At 49.6% G+C, this 18,230-nt stretch overlaps 1 protein-coding gene across 3 annotated transcripts in view; it reads left to right on the top strand.

Moving 5' to 3' along the window:
- The window catches only part of DOK4 (docking protein 4), a 51,227-nt gene extending 37,962 nt beyond the window's left edge, over positions 1 to 13,265 (top strand). The window contains exons 4-9 of one of the 3 annotated variants that reach the window (XM_033157441.1): positions 909 to 1,023; positions 1,188 to 1,307; positions 2,085 to 2,274; positions 8,310 to 8,451; positions 9,758 to 9,881; positions 12,814 to 13,265. In XM_033157441.1, the coding sequence (XP_033013332.1) occupies positions 909 to 1,023; positions 1,188 to 1,307; positions 2,085 to 2,274; positions 8,310 to 8,451; positions 9,758 to 9,881; positions 12,814 to 13,235 (1,113 nt within the window). In that variant the 3' untranslated portion in view covers positions 13,236 to 13,265. The remainder of the gene's footprint in view (positions 1 to 908; positions 1,024 to 1,187; positions 1,308 to 2,084; positions 2,275 to 8,309; positions 8,452 to 9,757; positions 9,882 to 12,813) is intronic. The other 2 variants (XM_033157443.1, XM_033157442.1) reach the window with 2 other exon arrangements.
- Positions 13,266 to 18,230: the final 4,965 nt, after the last annotated feature.

The following is an 18,230-nucleotide window of genomic DNA, read 5'->3' as shown; positions in this document are numbered from 1 at the left end:
ACCCAGTGCAAGACCCATTTCCACCACTCATATGCCCCGCTGCCCACCTCAATGCTCTCAGACTCCTGTCAAATGGAGGTGAACAGCCAGGGCACCTGCCCAGCCCTCCGGACCAACAAATGCCCCTCCCCTCAACAATTACATCCTTCTCTCTTTACGCAGGGTACCCAAGGAGGTCGAGGCTGCTTGAGACACTTCTGAGTTGGCATATCCCACCTCTTTAAGGGGGATTGCTGTCTCAGAGTCCTCTGCCCAGAGAGTCTCTTTCCCAACCACCAGCATAAATGAGTAGCTTCTGGAATTGCTGGTGGATGAAGCCACCCACCCCGTTGGCTTCTCCCTATAAAACCGCTTTTGCTCTCCCATCTAAGCTGCTGCACAACTCCCTGTACAGGAGTTGGGAAGTATTATTTTGAACATCAGGGGTGGGCAACATTTTTCAGGCCAAAGGCAAGCTTTCGGGGTCCCCAAGTCAGTGGTGGGGCCAGAGATAAAAAAAAGAGGATGGAGCAAAACTTGCAGTTTGGAAAGTGCTGGGGAAATGCATTGAAAAGTGCACCACGCATTCCAGCATTGCGTAAGTCAGAGGTCTATATGTGCTTGCACACACACACACTGCAGCTAGTTAAGCAAGAGGCATTATCACAGTTCAAGAACAAATTTCCAGCCAGGCAAAATCACTCTAGGAGGGTGTGAAGAAGGGCGGGGGGCTAGGGAGACTCCTGAAGGCCTTCTAAAGAGTCCTGGATGGCCGCATTGAGACCTGGGCCCAAGTTTTCCCCCTCCTGCTCAGCATGGAGCTGCCCAGGTGTTCTTGGGTAGAGAGCCAGGGATCCCTTTCCTCTTCTCTGCAGACGAAGGTGGGCTGTAGGGAGCTGCTCCCCTTAAGGCATGTGGCTCTCCTGCAGGTCACTGAGATCAGCAATGTGAAATGCATCACGAGGCTACCAAAGGAGACTAAGCGGCAGGCCGTGGCCATCATCTTCACTGACGACTCGGCTCGGACGTTCACCTGTGAATCTGGTAGGAGCCCCGCTGTGGGATTTATGGGGGTGCTTGTGAGCAGCAGCGGGCGGGTGCATTCTACAAGGCTGAAAGCCACTGGCAAGTGTATGTGTGTTGTGTTGAACTAAATGGCAACGGGGCTGAATGCTGGACACTAACTGAGGGCGATTCCCATCTTGCAGAGCTGGAGGCTGAGGAGTGGTACAAAACTCTGTCCATCGAGTGCCTGGGGGCACGGCTCAACGACATCAGCCTGGGAGAGCCAGATCTGCTGGCACCTGGAGTGCAGTGTGAGCAGACAGGTAAGGGGGCAGGCTGTCCTGAATTTGCTATGGTGGTGGGGTGGTGGTGGAAGGACTGTCTGGAGGAACAAATGGCCTTTTATTATTTATTGATCTTCTTAGCTGTTCTTTTTTTCCTGTCTCTTCTTTTTTTTACCAAAAGTAACTTGAAGCAATAAAGACATAACCCATACTTTGAAACCAGCCTAAAATGAAACAGAGGAAGATCTAAAACTCATCCACATTTTTTAAAGGCAGGACTGAAAAATCTCACCTGCCATAGGAGGCCCAAGATATCCAAAAGCCTGGGGGGAAAAGAAATGTATTTGCCTGGTGCCTAAAGATATGCAATGGTGCCACCAGGTGGGCCTCTCTAGCGAGACCATTCCACAAGCAGGGAGCCAGGCATGGCAGTGCAGAGGGCAGCTCCTTGAGATGGACATTGCAGGCACTGCTGCCCAGGGCAAGAGCAGCGATACCTGGAGGAAGCCCTGGACACTGAGCCAGGGCATGGGGATGCAGCGAACAGCAGCTCTGTCAAAGTGTGGGACAGAGGCAGTGTTGGGGTTTAAGCTGCAGATTATGGCCAGGGAGTATATGGCGAGGCTACAGTTAGGCTTAGGAGGCAGCTTATTGGAGCCACAAACATCAAGCCCAAGAGGTGGCAGACTGGTGAGTTTTGATGTTGCTCCAGCAAAATCTTGGGAAGGAGACAGATTGGAGGATGGCAAAGGGGTGGTGTGAAGCAAAGAAGGTGCCAGCAAGCCCGGCTCAGCAGCGCCCCTTTCTCCCCTGCAGATCGCTTCAACGTCTTCCTCCTGCCCTGCCCCAACCTGGACATCTACGGCGAGTGCAAGTTGCAGATCACACATGAGAACATATACCTCTGGGACATGCACAATCCCCGCGTCAAGCTCGTCTCCTGGCCCCTGTGCTCGCTGCGTCGCTACGGGCGAGACGCCACGCGGTTCACCTTTGAGGCTGGCCGGTATGCATGCAGGGACATGTGACCCAGAGGGCTTGCAGCGCTGTGCTGGTTGTGGGAGTTTGTGTTCTGAAAATTGGGAATAATTTAAAGTATCCGTCCAGCTCTGCACAGTGGCCATAACCACTGAGAATTGGTGCTGTGAAGCACATCACATTAGATGACCTTGGGCCATCCACAGTATTTCAGCTTAACCTACCTGTAAGGAAAGATCTCGAGATTTTTGTGAAAGAGGTGGGATTTCTTATTTATTTGTTTCTTTTCAAGGTTTGTACCCCCCCCCCCATGCTTTAGCAAAAAGAGGCTCCCAGAATTGCTTGCAGATCAACAAAATGCAAGGCTTTTGCAATCTGAAAGGCAGGATGCAGGAGGAAAGAGGGCTGGGGAGGGAGAAGGGGAAAAGAAAATCCAGGCACCACTCCTTACAAAGTTCTTATAATGACCCGCTGAGACTGAAACCGGTTAGAAATGGATATAAGGTGGTAGCTGTCATAAAAATGGGGCAGACGGTGGATTGTTACCACATGTAGTTCTCTGGAGCCGCTAAGGGCATACTTATTTCAGTTAGTGTTGTTGCTGGTCTTTGCAACTGGGTGGGACTGATGAGACAGATGAGAGATACAATCCAAAACATCTGGATTGGGGAAGGCTGCTTTGGGGCCTAAGAAAAACCCAAAGAGCAGTCCCCTCTCCCTTCAACTTGCCTCCACCCACTAGGCCACTGCCGCTGGAAAGGGAAGGGAACTGGCCACAGGGAAGGCTGGAGGGCACTGAGGGGCTGGTTGGGCAGCATTCGGAGTGGGTCAGGTCTTCCCATGATTTCAGCTTTCCCCAAGGATTTTCTGAGAGGGAAATCCTCAAAACACTGAATCTATTCCAAAGCCATTTTCCAAGCTGATGTTTTCCACATGGATATTTTACGGGCACATAATCAAGGTCTCCATAAAGCCTCGGGAGAGGCTGGCAGGACTTACTGTACTAAAAGGAAAGCAGGAAAAAAGGGAAGAAGTCAAGTCTGTGTGGATTCCACCCCCCCCCCCCCCAAGTGCACAGTGGAGGCTGGTCCATTTGGATGAATGGGGCATTGCCCCAGCAACCTCCATCTCCCTTCAGCCAGCCCCCACCTGCCTGCCTCCTTACCTACACACAGCTACAATTTCCAGAGTTCCTTAGGAAGAGGGGTTGACCATTAATCCATTCCAAGAACTGTAGCTCTGTAAGGGGAATAGAGGTCCCCTAAAGGATGGACAGATGGACGCAGTGGCGGAGGCAGGAGGCAGCCTCCGCGCCGCCTGGGGTGGGGCATCGCAGCGGGCTGCACATGTGCGGAAATGCCGCGCATGCGCATTCCATGTGGCCCAGCACCGCAGCGACCGGGTGACCCCCCTGAGCGGGTGGCGGGGCATGGGGCTGCCCCGTCCCTGCGGGCCGCTGCTCACTCGGCTTGCTCGGTTGCCGCGACCAGGGGAGCGGCGGCTCGTGGGGCTGCCCTGGACGTCCCCTACCCATGCCAATTGACTGGATGATGTCAGGGGCGTCGTAGGGTGGGGGCGGTGGGGGCGGGCCGCCCCTTGTGCCGCCCCTAGGCGGGTGTGTGCGGTGCTGCTGCTCCCGGGGTGACGGAGGGAGCGGCGGCGCGTGGGGTGACAAGCGGCGGTCCCTCCCACCACTCCCACGCGCCGCAGCTCCCTCCGTCACCCCGGGAGCAGCAGCGCTGCACGGACGAGGCTCCCGAAGCGGCGGCCCGGCATACCCCGTGGGCGGGGCGTCGCCGCGCGTGCGTCATGACGCACACACAGCGATGCCCCGCCCCCGGGGATGGCGGGGCCGCCGCTTCGGGAGCCTAGGTGGGCTGCAAAGAGCCCCGAAGCCGCAGTCTGGCACCCCTTTGCGCTACGGCAGCGGCTTCGGGGCTCTTTGCAGCCCGCCGAGGCCCCCAAGCCCCCGCCCGGCATACCCCGGGGGCGGGGCATTGCCCCGCGTGCGTGCGTCATGACACACACGCAGCGATGCCCCGCCCCCGGGGATGCCGGGCTGTCACCGCGCGTGCGTGCGTCATGACGTCATGACGCACGCACGCGCCGCGATGCCCGCCCCCCAGGGGTGCCTCTTGGCTTCCTGCCCTGGGCAGCCAAGGGGCTAGGAACGCCCCTGGATGATGTGGCAGAAGATCCAGGTTTAAGCCCTGGCATCTCTAGTTGGGATGGGAAAGATCTGAAACACAAGGGAGCTGTTGCCAGTCAGTGCCAGCAGTACTGACCTAGATGGGCCCAATGGTCTGACTCTGTGTAAAGCAGATTCCTGTGTCCCCGAGGCCCCGTATGGACTTTGCTTCCCAGAAGTGCTCTGTGCAACCAGACAGGAATCCATATAGATGGATTTTCCCATGCAGTGATTGTGGGTGGGTGGGGCGGGGGGAACAGCCCTGCAGTCCCCACTTCAGCCATGCAATGAAGCCCAGTTGTTTGCTCATCTCACTCCATGGCAGGATTTTAAACCCCAAAAAGCCTTTTCCCTGAAACTGTCGGACTTTCCCCTACCTTGTGAACTTTGCAAATTGATTTAGACCATCCCAGTCTGCACCTCTTAGTGACTCCAGCTAATTACCATCTACAAAGGAAAGAAATCTGATCTTTCCCTTTTATCCCAGACCTTCACTGACTCATTATGCCTGGCTTTTATAGAGAGATTAGAGGAACTCTTCCAACAAGCCCCGTCCCACCCTGCTCTGAGGCTGTGGAACAGCCTGTTCTGACAATAAAGCTGTTTGTTTCTTTGGCAGGGTAGTGGGGGAGAAGGGGAATAACCCACCCACTAATACTATAAGGATGAAAAACTCCCAAGCCAGGCAGAGGTCCCATTCACCTCTTTCTTTCCCACTGTGGGAGGATCTCAGATCTTTGCCATAGAGGGATAATTCACAACTCATTCAAACGATTTATCCAGGTGCAATACTATTGCATCAGAGTGCCTCCAGGCTGTTGGGACTTTGCAGCAGAGGCATGGTGTGGGTGGGGGCCGCGGCCCCAGGCGCAGTTTTGTGAGGGGGCGCAAACAGGCTCCCCCACAGCAGGCTCCTTCATTGAAGCCTGGCTTGGAGCAAGAAGGAGCTGTGCCTTAGCTGCGGCACTTATGCCTGGCCGCAGCTCGGTAGGGAGGAGAGCAGGAGAATAGGCTCCTCGGCCGTGGCGTACCTTGTGCCCAGGGCAGCACGGGCACATGCTCCACAACTGCTTTGCAAGAAGGAATCAAGCACATACCAGAACTTTAGGTTTGCATGTTTAAAATGGATTAAAGTGTTCCATCACCCTAGCACAACAAACCCACTAAAAAAACAGGATGGGGAGACCTAGGAAAATCAGAGCAGCCTGCTGGATCAGGCCAGTGGCCCATCTAGTCCAGCATCCTGTTCCTGCAGTGGCCAACCCCAGATGCCTATGGGAAACCCACAAGCAGGATTTGAGCACAAGAGCCCTCTCCCCTCCTAAGTTTCCAGCAGCTGGTATCAAACATGCAACCATTAACAGTGGAGGAGGTCCACCATTGTGGCTAGTAGCCATGGATAGCCTTTTCCTCCATGAATTTGTCCAATCCTCTTTTAAAGCCACCCAAATTGGTGGCCATTACTGCCTCCCGCAGGAGTGAGTTCCATAGTTTAATACTGTGCTGCATGAAGACGTAGTTCGTTTTATCTGCTGTGAATCTGGATGTCCACAAATTCTAGTGTTATGAGAGAGGAAGGGAAAACTTTCCTCTACCCGCTTTCTCCACGCCATGCATAATTTTATAAACTTCTGTCTGGTCAAAAACAGTCTTTGTGCTGTTTGGAAAGTGATGGGGAAGTGCATTGAATAGCGTGGGGAGAATGGATGACTACTGGAAAAGCGTGTTAAAAACCCCACAAGCAAATCAGAATGAATATTCATTTTCATATAACCTCGCCACAAACAAATCGGAAGGAAAGCTCAAAAAAGGTTTGATATAATCTAATCTCTAAATAAGCTTTGTGCAAGCAAATTGGGATGAGTGCTCAATAAAGAGGTTGTCTGGAGAGGCCTTCAGACTCCCTGGGCACCTTTGGGCAAATGCTAGGCTGCAATTCTGCACATACAGCTCAGTGGAACTGTTTGCCTCAGAGCAAGCTATACTCTGTGCCGATGTCAATGCTAATGCTTAGCCCAAGCCACACAATTTGCAAATCTGCTTCTGATATATTTGCAAACGGTTTGTTTGATGCTGATTATGGTTAGGGAAGATGCTGGGGCAGATGTAGTGCTAACTGTAGTTAGCTCCGAACCAGAAGAGGAGCAATGCTTTCACAAGAGGGGACAGGGTCAAGGGAGCAACTGAGCAAGCCTGCAAGATACTCCCAGTCACCCAGCCTTGGTGGAAACTGCACCAGGCTCAAAAAGAGGACGGATTCTGCTATCACCAGTCTATATAAACAACCCCAAATCAACTTCATAAAATAATTTCAGCTGTCCTCGGCTCTTCAAATAGCCTGTGCCCATTTTGCATTAAACACTCAGCCAAGCCATGGTTTAGTATGGATGAGCAAAGGTGTGGACTTCTACAAAGGAGATTGCAGCCACTTGGTTCCTCCCTGGCCATTTTTGCTGCTGCTGCATTGCAGCAAACCACTGTTGGATTAGTCTGTCTGAGTTCAAGCTTGTGTTTTTTGAACACACACTTGTGGTTTAGCTCTCTCTGGCCAAACTATGAGCTGTAACCAAAGTTTGTCGTGTGGTTTTACAGCTCACTTGTCAGGGAGAACTGGACCTGAGCCCAGATTCAGACAATATGCTAAGCAAAACCATGGTTTGGCTTAGTTTAGCTTGGCAGCAGAATGACCAAAGAGGAGCTGAGTAGGTGAAATTTCCTATCTGAGAGCCTGCCCATTGTGCAATATGTGGTCTGGCTTCTAAGTCCGACTTCTAAGAAGTAACAACAAATGAATTGTTTTAGTTACAGTTTCAGAAAGCACTGAGCAGGGTTTGCTATGGGATTGTGTTTGGATTACAGTGGATGTAGGGTAGCCTTGTGTCCTAATTTAGAGGACAGTCCTGTATTTGGAGACATCCTCTACTTGCATGACTACCTGGTCCAGTTCCAGTTTTATGATGAGAGAACCAGAGAGGCCAGTAAGCCCCTGGTCTGCAGACTAAGCAGATCACCAGGTCACTGTCTTCCACAGTAGGATGAGATGAAATGTATTTCTGCTTAATTCTACCTTTGCACGTAAAAGTTAGTATGTGCCATTCCTGTGGCCTCTTTTCTGGGGGTGCATTAGTGGGCACCTTCATTGCAATCCCGTGTGTGTACACAGGGTCACAACTCCATGCTCCACACACTTGTCGTATGGGTAAGAAATGGAATATAGCCCTGTCAGAGTTGATGAGCTGATGGAAGCAGGCAGGCATGGACCAGTTGCTTGGGCTCAGAAGGCACTTTGTAGGAAGGACCTTTTGGTTGCAGGCACCGAACTTCAGCAGAGCACAGGAGAGCTCTGGCAAACTACCACAGTCTCACAAGCCCTTAAAGTGCATCCCTTGACTCCTTCCATCTTGAAATCTTTCCATTCCACCTGGTCATTACAAGAACTCTGTAACTAAGAAGTAGCTCCTAGGTGTTTTCCTCCTCTCTCCCAATCCCTCTTCCTTTTGTGCCATGTCTTTTGATTGCGAGCCTGAAGACAGAGCCTCTCTTTATCACTGGCATTTGTAAGCAGCTCCGCAATCCTTTTCCATCTGAAGAGTGGGATTAAAAAACTGTAAGCAAACAAAAAAATAATAATTAGCAAAATGTATTTGTGAAGCTCTTGTATTGGATTTTCAAGTGGGGCAGTGAGAAAGGGATGTAAGCATACATGTTTGTGAAGTCCATGCAGGAGTGAGGTGTGAACGGTGCAAGTGTGAGGCCGGACAACTACAATGTGAACAGCACCAATGGGGTGGAAGCAGCCAGTATGAGGTTTGTGCACCGCTTCACTGGGGTCCTGCTTTTGACCTCTTGCTCTCTGTCGATGCCCTTTTGCTTAGCAGGATGTGTGACGCCGGCGAAGGCCTGTACACCTTTCAGACCCAGGAGGGTGAGCAGATCTACCAGAGGGTGCACAGCGCCACCTTAGCCATTGCTGAGCAGCACAAGCGCGTCCTTCTGGAGATGGAGAAGAATGTGAGGGTGAGCTCATGGCTGGAGGGGAGGTGGATGTGAGGTGTAGGGGGCTTTCATTGCCTCTAGCCATCCCTTGGCACTGGGGGTATGGAAGCGGGTGTCTCCAAACAGCTGGTGCTCTGCAAGAACAGACCTGTACACATTCAGCATGCTTGCTGCAGCGCAGAGGCAAGTGTGAAAGGGAGGTGGGTTGGTTGGTTATTTTATTTTGGAGCATTTGTGCTTGTCCCTCGTCCACAAAGACTCCCAGAGCATTTTCCATACAATCCCTACCCGTGTGCTTAACAAGCTAGAAAAAATGAAGGGAAAGGACGAGGAAGAGGAACAAAACTCAGGCACCAGTTTCTAAACAGTTCAGGAGCTGGAATGAAAGCTGATGAAACCTTCTTCCCATCTCTCCCCACTGAGGCAGCTTGGTGGAATGGCTGCCCCCTGGTGACCGTCGAAGGGAGAGGAGGCATGGTGGGGCTAGCGGCTAGCTTGTCACAGCAGAGCTGACAGAGTGAGCTCTGCTTCCCAGCTCTCCACTGCAGGAATGGTTGCCCCCAGGCGGCAGCTGAGAGGATGCGTGGAGAGATTCCTTGATTCTTGTGACACCTTTAAAACATCAGCCCAAACACTAAAGTTCAGTTAGTCCACATTCACCCCATGCATTAAAGCAGTATCCTGCCTCTCTAAACAGCTGCAGTTTGTTGAGGGTGCTGAGAATTGTTAGGAGACCCTTATTCCCCTCTCGGAGCTACAATTCCCAGACAGTTCCTTTGAACAGGGATAGATTGTTAAACCACTCTGAGAATTATAGCTGTGGGAGGGGATCAAGGGGATCCTAGCAACTCTCTTCCCTTTTTACAAACTACAGCTCTCAGAATATTGTGGGGGGAGCCATGGCAGTTTAAAGCTGTCCCGCAGTGCCTTAAATGTACGATGACTTTGCCAACCTGGTGCCCTCCAGATGTACTGAACTACAAATCCTGGGAGTAGTTGCGAATTGTAGTCCAAAACAGCACAGTGAGACTTGCCCCCCCCCCCCCCCACTGGAGTCTCGCGAGGCTTTGGCAGGGGAAGCACCTTTCTGTTTTGCCTCAGGCAGTGAAACAAGATGGCTGTCCCTGTATAAAACACATGCAAGATAATTGGGCTCTGGACCACCTTCCAGACCCCAATAATTTGTTCCAGCTTCCAACCCCCTGCCTGTGTTGGCCCTATTATTATCTCAACTCTCCCCAGACTGCAGCATTTCCTACTTGCCATTTTATCTCTCACTGTGCACAGCTCTGGTTCCCAAAATCTTCCCTCTCCTCCTCTTTTCCAGCTGTTGAACAAGGGCACAGAGCATTACTCCTACCCCTGCACACCGACCACCATGTTGCCACGCAGCGCCTACTGGCACCACATCACCGGCTCGCAGAACATTGCCGAATCCTCAAACTACAGTGGTGAGTTTCTGCTCTGCAAGGGGCGGGGGGGGGGGGAGGGATCTGGGCTTCTCCCAGAATTCAATTGTCCTGTTGTCTCCCACCCACACCCCTAAAATCTGTAGGCACTTGTGTGTTTCTGGAGCTGCGTAGGCTTTGGGGTGGGGGTGCACGGAACCGTTTCTCCTTAACTCTCCCCCACCCCATCCCCAAAAGAAAATCTCCCAAAATCCAAATCCTGCATTGGCTCCAACAAGCACCTCGTTGCATTACGTCTCTGTTCTGTGACCCTAAAGATCCTCAGGGTGTGCTAACAGAGCTGCAGCTGGTTTGTTACAGTTGCTGCTGGGTGTGTGTGTGTAGATTAAAATGGATTTGCAGGCTAGATCCAGCCTTTCGGCTGCCAACTGGTGATCCCTGAATTAAAGCTGCCCCTTTTAAAAAAAGTTAAGATCTCGCTTTCTCGAGATCTTACAAAATCGCTGGTGGTTGGAGTTTCACTTTTTTTGAAAAGGGCTCTGCGTGTGCCATGTTGAATTGGAGCCTGGTTCCCTTGCTTTCAAGGAACTTAACTTCTTTCCTCCAGGATCTTCATCATACAAACAGCACAATAATTTTGCTTCTGGTGGTTATCTGGAGTAGATCCTGAAATCTGTAACTCTGAGCTTAGACCTTTTTGTAAATAGGTTTTCACTGAAAGGCAGCTTTGCTATAATCAACCTGCACCTTTTAAAACTTTAAAGGTGTTAACTGGTGCCATTTTTTAAATTTGCTTTGAATAACATTTTAATGGGCTCCATTGTGGTGGAAGGGCAGGAAATGAAGCTAAGAAAGCAGAGAGGTAAAATAAGGCTGCAATCTTGGTTGACCTGCGGCCTTCCAGATGTTCCCAGCATACAACACACCTCATCCCTAACTATTGGCCATGGTGACTTGGAGGGCTGATGGGAGTCCAGCAACCCCCAAAGGGACACAGGCTGGCTACCCCAGCCACACAGGTGGTACCTGGGAATAAGTCCTGCCAGACTGTGAGTGGCTCACCTCAATGGAGACATGTAGGATTGCACACTAAGCTATTTTTCTCTTTTAAGTTATTTATAGCTGCTTGTATCGATTGATATGAAAGCGGTTCCAAGTATAAGTATGCAACAGACACAATTTCAACAATTTAAGAAAAAAAGATAATTGAAGAGCATAGATACAGCATAGTATCCATTCATTGATTCATTTCATTTGTAGCTCACTCACCTTCTCCGAGTTGCTCAAGGTTGGCATACGTGGTTCCTCTGCCTCCTCATTTAATCTCCCAACAACAACCCTGTGAGGTAGGTCAGGCTGAGGGAAGACGGTGGCTGCTCAAGGTCACCCAGTGACCTTCATGGCCAAATGAGATTTTTCTGGATTTAGGATGCCTCTACATATCAGAAAGCTGACAGGGCAACCCTCATTTAATGTCATGTTTTGATGCTGCTCTGCAGTCAATTATGTTAGATATTGTATTGGCATCTTAAAACACCATGGCCACAATCCAAAGAAAGTTAAGCACTTTTAAGCCCTATTGATTTGCACAGGGGGCCTTGAACTCATCTCTAAATCTCTCTTGAAATCAATGGGACTGAAAAAAAGTGCTTAAACTTTGGCAAGATTGTGCCCAGTGGATTTGTGTCTTTATTTGGGATGTTTCTGTGCCGTCCTTCAGCCAAAACAGTGCTCTATCTTGTAGGTCGATTCATCTATGATATAGTGCTACTCTAGCCCATAATTTCCCGGACAGTTTACAAGTGTACACCCATAATTCTTTAGAATATTAGAATACACCAACAAAAAGGAATCAAAGATGGCCTGTGTTTAAAACCAGTCTTTGCCAACCTGGCTGCCTCCAGCTGCTTTGGACTGCAACTCCCATCAGCGCCAGCTAGCATGGCTGAAACAGTCGGAGAGCACCAGGTTGACTAAGGCTGGTTAAATGACAATATAATGCGTAATCATAAAAACTGAAAGTTATGTAGCGCATGAAGAAGCATTCTGAATGCATCAGATCCACTGAAATGAATGAACTTAAGTTAGTCACCCCTGATAATTTGACTGGGTCTCCTCTGAATAGGACTAACATTATCTGCATCTCAGATACTTTTGCAATGAGCCTGTAAGATAAGCCAATATTCATGGCAGAGCTGAGATTCAAGCCAGGGGCTTCTGGGTCACAGCATGCGCTATGTCAAATAGCCTGACCTGTCAGTCAAATTGAAACTCCCCGTGTCAGAAACACACATGGGTTTGTTGATCAGATTCACTTCCATCCTCATTTGCTGTACAAATCTAGGGTACAACTTGCACTTGGAATGCTTTGTGCTGTTCTGGTAGCCTCATCTGAAAGAGGATATTGCAGAGGTTTTAGAAACTGAACAGACGGAGAAGGGCAACTAACATTATGAAGGGAATGGAGCAGCTCACCTGTGAGGAAAAGTTTACAATGTTTGGGGCTTTTTAAAGTAAAGACAAAAGATGAGTAGCGAAGGGAGCATGACAGAAGTGTGTGAAAAAGTGGACAAAGGGAAACTGAATGTTGCAAAAAATAATAATCAGGAAATACAGAAGAAACAACTTCTTCACATAGCTCATAGGTTACCTAAGTTGGAGGCAGTGAGCATTGGGCACATTCATGGAGGAGGAGGCTATTGCTGGTACTAGTTGTGATAGCTATGCTCTGCCCCCACAGTCAGAGGCAGCGATGCTTCTGCATCCCATTTGCTGGAAACCGCAGGAGAGGAAAGTGCTTCATGTCTTTGAATCCTGCTTGCTGGCTTCACACAGGCATCTGACAGCACCGCTGTGAGGACAGGATGCTGGACTAGATGGGCCGTGGGCCTGATCCAGCAGGCTCTCCTATGTCCTTCTTCTTAACGCCAATGCATTTCTCCAAACAGAGACGAGGTCTGCTCTCTGCCCACAGGTGACTCGTACTCGGCGGCCCAGGCCAGCTCAGAGACTGACCTCTTGAACCGTTTCATCTTGTTGAAGCCAATGCTCCCAAAAGCGGGAAGAACGACAGCAAAGACTCCAGCTCGGCTTCACAGTGATGCAGCCCTGGGTGGAGGGAGAGAGCCCGGGCAGAGGCCAGCTCAGCCCACAAGTGCTGTTGCTCAGCACCGAAGATTTTGTGGTCCAGTGCCTGCTCCCGCCTTTCCGGAAAGGGTTTGGAGACAGCTTTTCAGCTACGGCGGGGAGAGTCTATCGTTTGCACAGAGGCTGCCCTCAAGGAGGATGTTCATAGCCAAGGATCTGAGCCCTGTTCAGCCTGGAAGGAAACTTCAGTCCAAACTCCTACCAGGCCTGGGATGGAAGGAAGAGCCTGGATGTGAGGGGGAGGACTAGCTATATATTGTTAAAACTATTTTAAATATATAATATTGCTTGTGCATATTCTATATATCAAGAGATTCCCCCACCCCCCACAGGAATGCACATTTCTTAGCCATCCTGGCGAGGTGTTTTAACGGATGGTGAGACGGGTTGCCCTTTCCCTCTCTTCCATTGGGACCAGCGGCTACGAGTCCAAAAGGGAAGAACTTTCAGGCGGACAGAAAAAAAAGTCTTCCCAGATGGTAGCCAAAGCACCAGGTTGTGCAGGCAGAGAAAAAAGCCACATGGTCTCCTTGCGGTAGGTGGGGCTTGTTGCTGCTAACCCAGGACTTTCTGCAGAACAGCCTGGCAAAATCTTCTCTCGCGGGACTTCGGGAGGCCAGAAAACAACCCTTCCGTGCCACAGCACGGCGCACAGAAGTGTTTGTCCCTGAAAAAAAAATAATTTCATAGAATTGTGGCATTTGAAGGGACCACCCCCAAGGGTTATCTAGTCCAACCCCACTATGATCTTTGAGAAGATCTGCAGATCTAAGAAAGCAGAGCTTAGGTTTCACTTCTTTGAAAGGCCAACCACACACAGTTGAACCTTTGTGGCAATGTCTCCTAATGAGAAGGAGCTGCCACTTTCCTTTCCAGGTGGGACTTCTGAACAAGCGTCCTTCCGAGGGAGGCACAGGTGTGCTCTCTCTCTTCTCTAGTCTCAGTGTGGGCTGCCTGCTGGAGCAGGCAAGGCCAGGGAGGTCTGCACTGGGCAGGCAGTGATGGTGTTTCACTCAGTCTGTACACACGTCGGCTGTTCCTTGTGGATATTTATTGACAGCTCATTGCCTGCAAGGGGTGGGCTCACCATCCCTTTTCCAATGTGGGTGCTAGATTATAGAAATATACGCACAAGCCTCCCCCAGACAAGGGCAGTTCCCAGTGGATGTTTGCGGGTGGGGGGCTGAAATAATTTGGGGCTGCCATGTTTACCATTGGCTTGTCTTTGCTACATTCCACTAGGAAAGCTTCTCTTGCCCTTAGATCCACCCCCTGATCTGCCCCAGTCTTCACCAACCCGGTGCCCTCAGGATTTGGACTGCAACTTCCATCAGGCTGTGCTAACTGGGCCGGATGGAAGTTGTAGTGAAGGCTGGCCTGCCCACAAAGCAAAGTTAACCTTTCTGGTAGGTTTTACATCCTAAAGGGCCACACCCTCCACACAACCTGTCCCCCACCAAGTGTTCTCTACAAAATAGAATCAGTTCAAATCTTCACTTGACTGGCTGCAGACAATCAAATGGTCGTCAAGGCCTTTGCTTTCCCAAGGCTCCCCTCACCCACCCACTGGGGGAAGCAGCTCCTTTCTCTGTCCTGGAAACAGCAGCAGTAGCATTGAAGGTGGGCAGCCATGGGGTTGCCAACTTTTGACTAGCCCTTGCTGTTCTGCCCTGGATAGCTACTTGATCTGCAGGCCTTAGCTTGTGATGGTGCTTCTGTCAAGGCCTTTCAAGTGCTTCACCTGCTGACATCTCTAGAGCAGGCTGCTGACAGGAGCACACCAGGTCAGTTGGCAACCATTTCCCATCCTCCAATCCTGCTGTTCAAAAGGCCCAATGCCAACCTCTGGAACAGAGCTTATTCTTTCACTCCCCACCTCTTTTGTCCCTAGTATTTCCCAACTACCCCCAACCCCTCAAACAACCACCCACCTGCCCTGGCCCAGTTAGAAATTTTAAGCGGAATTAGTGAAACACTTTCACAGAGTGGCTGGTTTTATTCCTATGCTGAAATTTTTTAAAGAAGCAATTGATTTTCTAGTTTTACTATTTATTGAATAACTTTGAGAAGGGCTATCTTCTTTTTATTGTAGTACAAACCTTGGTATTGTGTTGTTTTGTGTTGTTGTCCCCCCCCCACCCACCACCCTGTTTAAATAGCACTGGAGTTAACATCTTACAATCTTGTGCTCTGCGTGTGTAAATAACTGTATTTTGGATCTTGTCTGTACCTGAGAACGGGAGAGACCTCCCGGGACACCTGTGAATTGGACCAGCAAATGTCCAAGCAGCCTTGCTTCAACAGCACTCCCAATTCAAATATATTTTAAGGCCAAAGTACCAGTAGGGCGGGGAAGTTGGATGAGAGACCCACAAAACATAGGATCAGTGGAGATAATTCGCCCGTAGTATCTATATGTCCTGGAAGCCTTCTAACCCAGAGCAGTTTTGTTGGTAAAAGCTATTCCCAGTGACTGGCCCATTACATAGGAAACTGCCTTTTAGTGATCCATCTAGCTCAGTATTGTCAACACTGGATGGCAGCAGCACTCTAAGCTTTCAGGTGGGAGACATTCCAAGCCTATCAGGTACTTCTGGACTAAAACTCCTTGGTCAAGCTGGCTGAGGCTGATGGGAGACGGAATAACAGCAGGAGGCTCCCAGGCTGTAGCTTTTTTCTAAGCATAGTTCTTGAGATTTGCTAGATTCCTAACCTCAGCACAGTTTGGGGCCCTTTCTCTGATGAGAATGTGTTTTCATTTGATTCCAGTGGTTTGGGTCCTCCCCTCTGGAGCAGCAGAAAACAAGCTCGTTCTATCTTCCATGGGACAGCCATTTAGATATTTTGAACCCATCCAGAGCCTCTCACTCACCTCCCTGCTTTTATCTGTCTCCTGCTCTCTTTTATGTCTGCTCACTTCTTCCAAACCTGCTTCCAAAATGGCATCCCTCTCTTCATGCTGGGAAAGTGCTTTGCAAATAAGCATTGCCAGCATAGAGAATGTGTTCCATGTGTGCAGAGGAACTACTGAGTTCAGAGGTGGGGAACCTTTTTTTTTTTTTTAAACCCCAAGGCTACATTCTGTTCTCGGCAACCGTCCCGAGGGCCGCATGCCAGCATTGGGCAGGACCAGAGGCAAAATAACAACAAATGAAAAAGTTTACCTTAATACAGAACACTAGTTTCTACACAGTCTGTCTTCCATTCTGGTAAACAAAAGACACCATCAGTGTTCAAGGGGACATTCCAGCTAGGCAGAAACACTCAGGGTGAGATGCAGAGTCAGTGAGGGAAGTGGGCTGGGGAAGAGTCCAGAAGGCCAAGTAGAGAGTGTGATGATCATGGAGCTATACAGAACCCAAATCCTAATTATTAGCAAAATATGCACATCACATGTCTTGCAAGTTGAGGAGATACATGGATGCATGTTTATGAATGGGGGGAAAGAGAAAATGTTTGCCCCCAATCAGCCCACGCTTGCCTCTTGTCCTGCCCACTACCAGTGTGTGTGTCTCCCAATAACTTTCCCCACAGAAATGAGCCCTTAACCCCAAAAATGTTCCCCACCCATGGCTTAAACTAGCCTTTCCCAAACCCGGAACTCTCCAGACTTTTTAGACTACAACTCCCATCAGCTCCAGCTTTATGACCACACTGGCTGATGGGAGTTGCAGTCTAAAGCATACAGGGGGCAGCAGCTTGGCAAAGGCAGGCCTGTTTCATTGCTAAGCTGTTCGTATCACAGAGGCACCTTGCAGTTATTTAGGAAACAGCCCTATCCTCCTGCCAAAGGCCACATTGGCCCTCTACTGAGCAACTCCTCTCCCATAGAATTTGGGCATGTAAATCTGAAGACCCAACTCTGCTGGCCCTTTTCCTCTCGGAAAAACCTTGGGAGGGGCTTCCAGAACAGTCTGGCCTTTCCAGCATGGGGAGTCTGGAGTAGCAGGGAGCCAAGGGGAAGAGTGGCAGAGCCAGGCAGCTCTGTTAATGGACTGTCAGTAGGGAAGGGGTGCAGTTATCCCCTAAATTAGTTAGTATCCTATGGAGGAGGTTGTGGCGTGAAGAATGGGACATGCAAATGCTTGGACAGGCTGTGAATGGAGAAGAGGTTGGCTCAGGATTATCTGATGCACAGACTGCGGGGAGGGGGGTGCGGAAGTGGGGGTTGCCAAAAATGTTTTGGTTGTTTTGTTTTTTTAAAATGGAACTGCTTGGTCAATAAACAAACATTACTCCCTATTCCAGTCTCAGATTATTATTATTATCATCATACAATTATACCGTATCGTATTTACTTGAATGTAATGCACACCTTTTTTGGCCAGATTATATTGTGAAAATTAGGGTGTGCATTAGATTTGATAGCGCATTGTATTATACAGTAGATAACAGTTTAGAGAGAATGATACAGTGGGGTGTGGGTGTGTGAATGAGAGGGTGTTGACCCTTTGAAACCATACAGTTGCTTCTGTTTCTCAAGGACAAAGGGATGCTGAGACACTACACCTCAGCCCCTCTTAAATGCCTGGCCAAGACGGATTGACACGTGTCTTTGTTATGAGTTGGCTATGAAATCACTGTGATGGCTTTTCTTGATGGGATCCGTAAGCAACAAGAGTTGTATTGTTAATTGTCTAGAATTTCCAGCCTTAAAAATGTGACACCCATCAGAGCTGGGAAGGGACACAGAACCAGAAGCAGCTTCGGTTTGAATCAGAATGCAGGGAGATAGAAGGTTTTTAACCAGGCTTGAAGAGGCCTGTGAGCTCTCTAGGACTCTTGGGATTTTATTTTATTGATTAGATGTATATCCCATACTTCCTCCAAGGAGCTCAAAGCGGCATTGTTCCCCCACATCCCCATAAAATCCCCCACAACAACCCTGTGAGGTAGGCTAGGCCAAGAAACAGTGACTGGCCGAAGGCCACCCAATGAGCTTCATGAGAGTAGAAAAAGAACTGACTCAAGCAATATTAAGCCTTGAGTCCAACACAACTAGATTAACATAACCGGCAGCTGAATTGCCTCCCTTGATGTTCAGAGTGACTTTAGGCAACATTCTATGACAACTCGTTCACTCACGTAGGGCATGAAAATGTGTGTGCATGTATCAGCCCTTCCCAAAATAGCAAAACTTGCATTTGTTGTACCATCACTGTGGATCTTCTGAAATCTCAGATGATACTATTTATGCCAAAAGACTGAATGAATCTCAGAATGAAGAAGCTGCAAACTGTCACA

This window comes from Lacerta agilis, chromosome 8 (assembly GCF_009819535.1).
Source record: "Lacerta agilis isolate rLacAgi1 chromosome 8, rLacAgi1.pri, whole genome shotgun sequence".
In the NCBI taxonomy this organism is placed as follows: Eukaryota; Metazoa; Chordata; class Lepidosauria; order Squamata; family Lacertidae; genus Lacerta; species Lacerta agilis.
The sequence above is the reverse complement of the archived record's forward strand: the minus strand, read 5'-3'. Positions and strand labels throughout refer to the sequence as shown.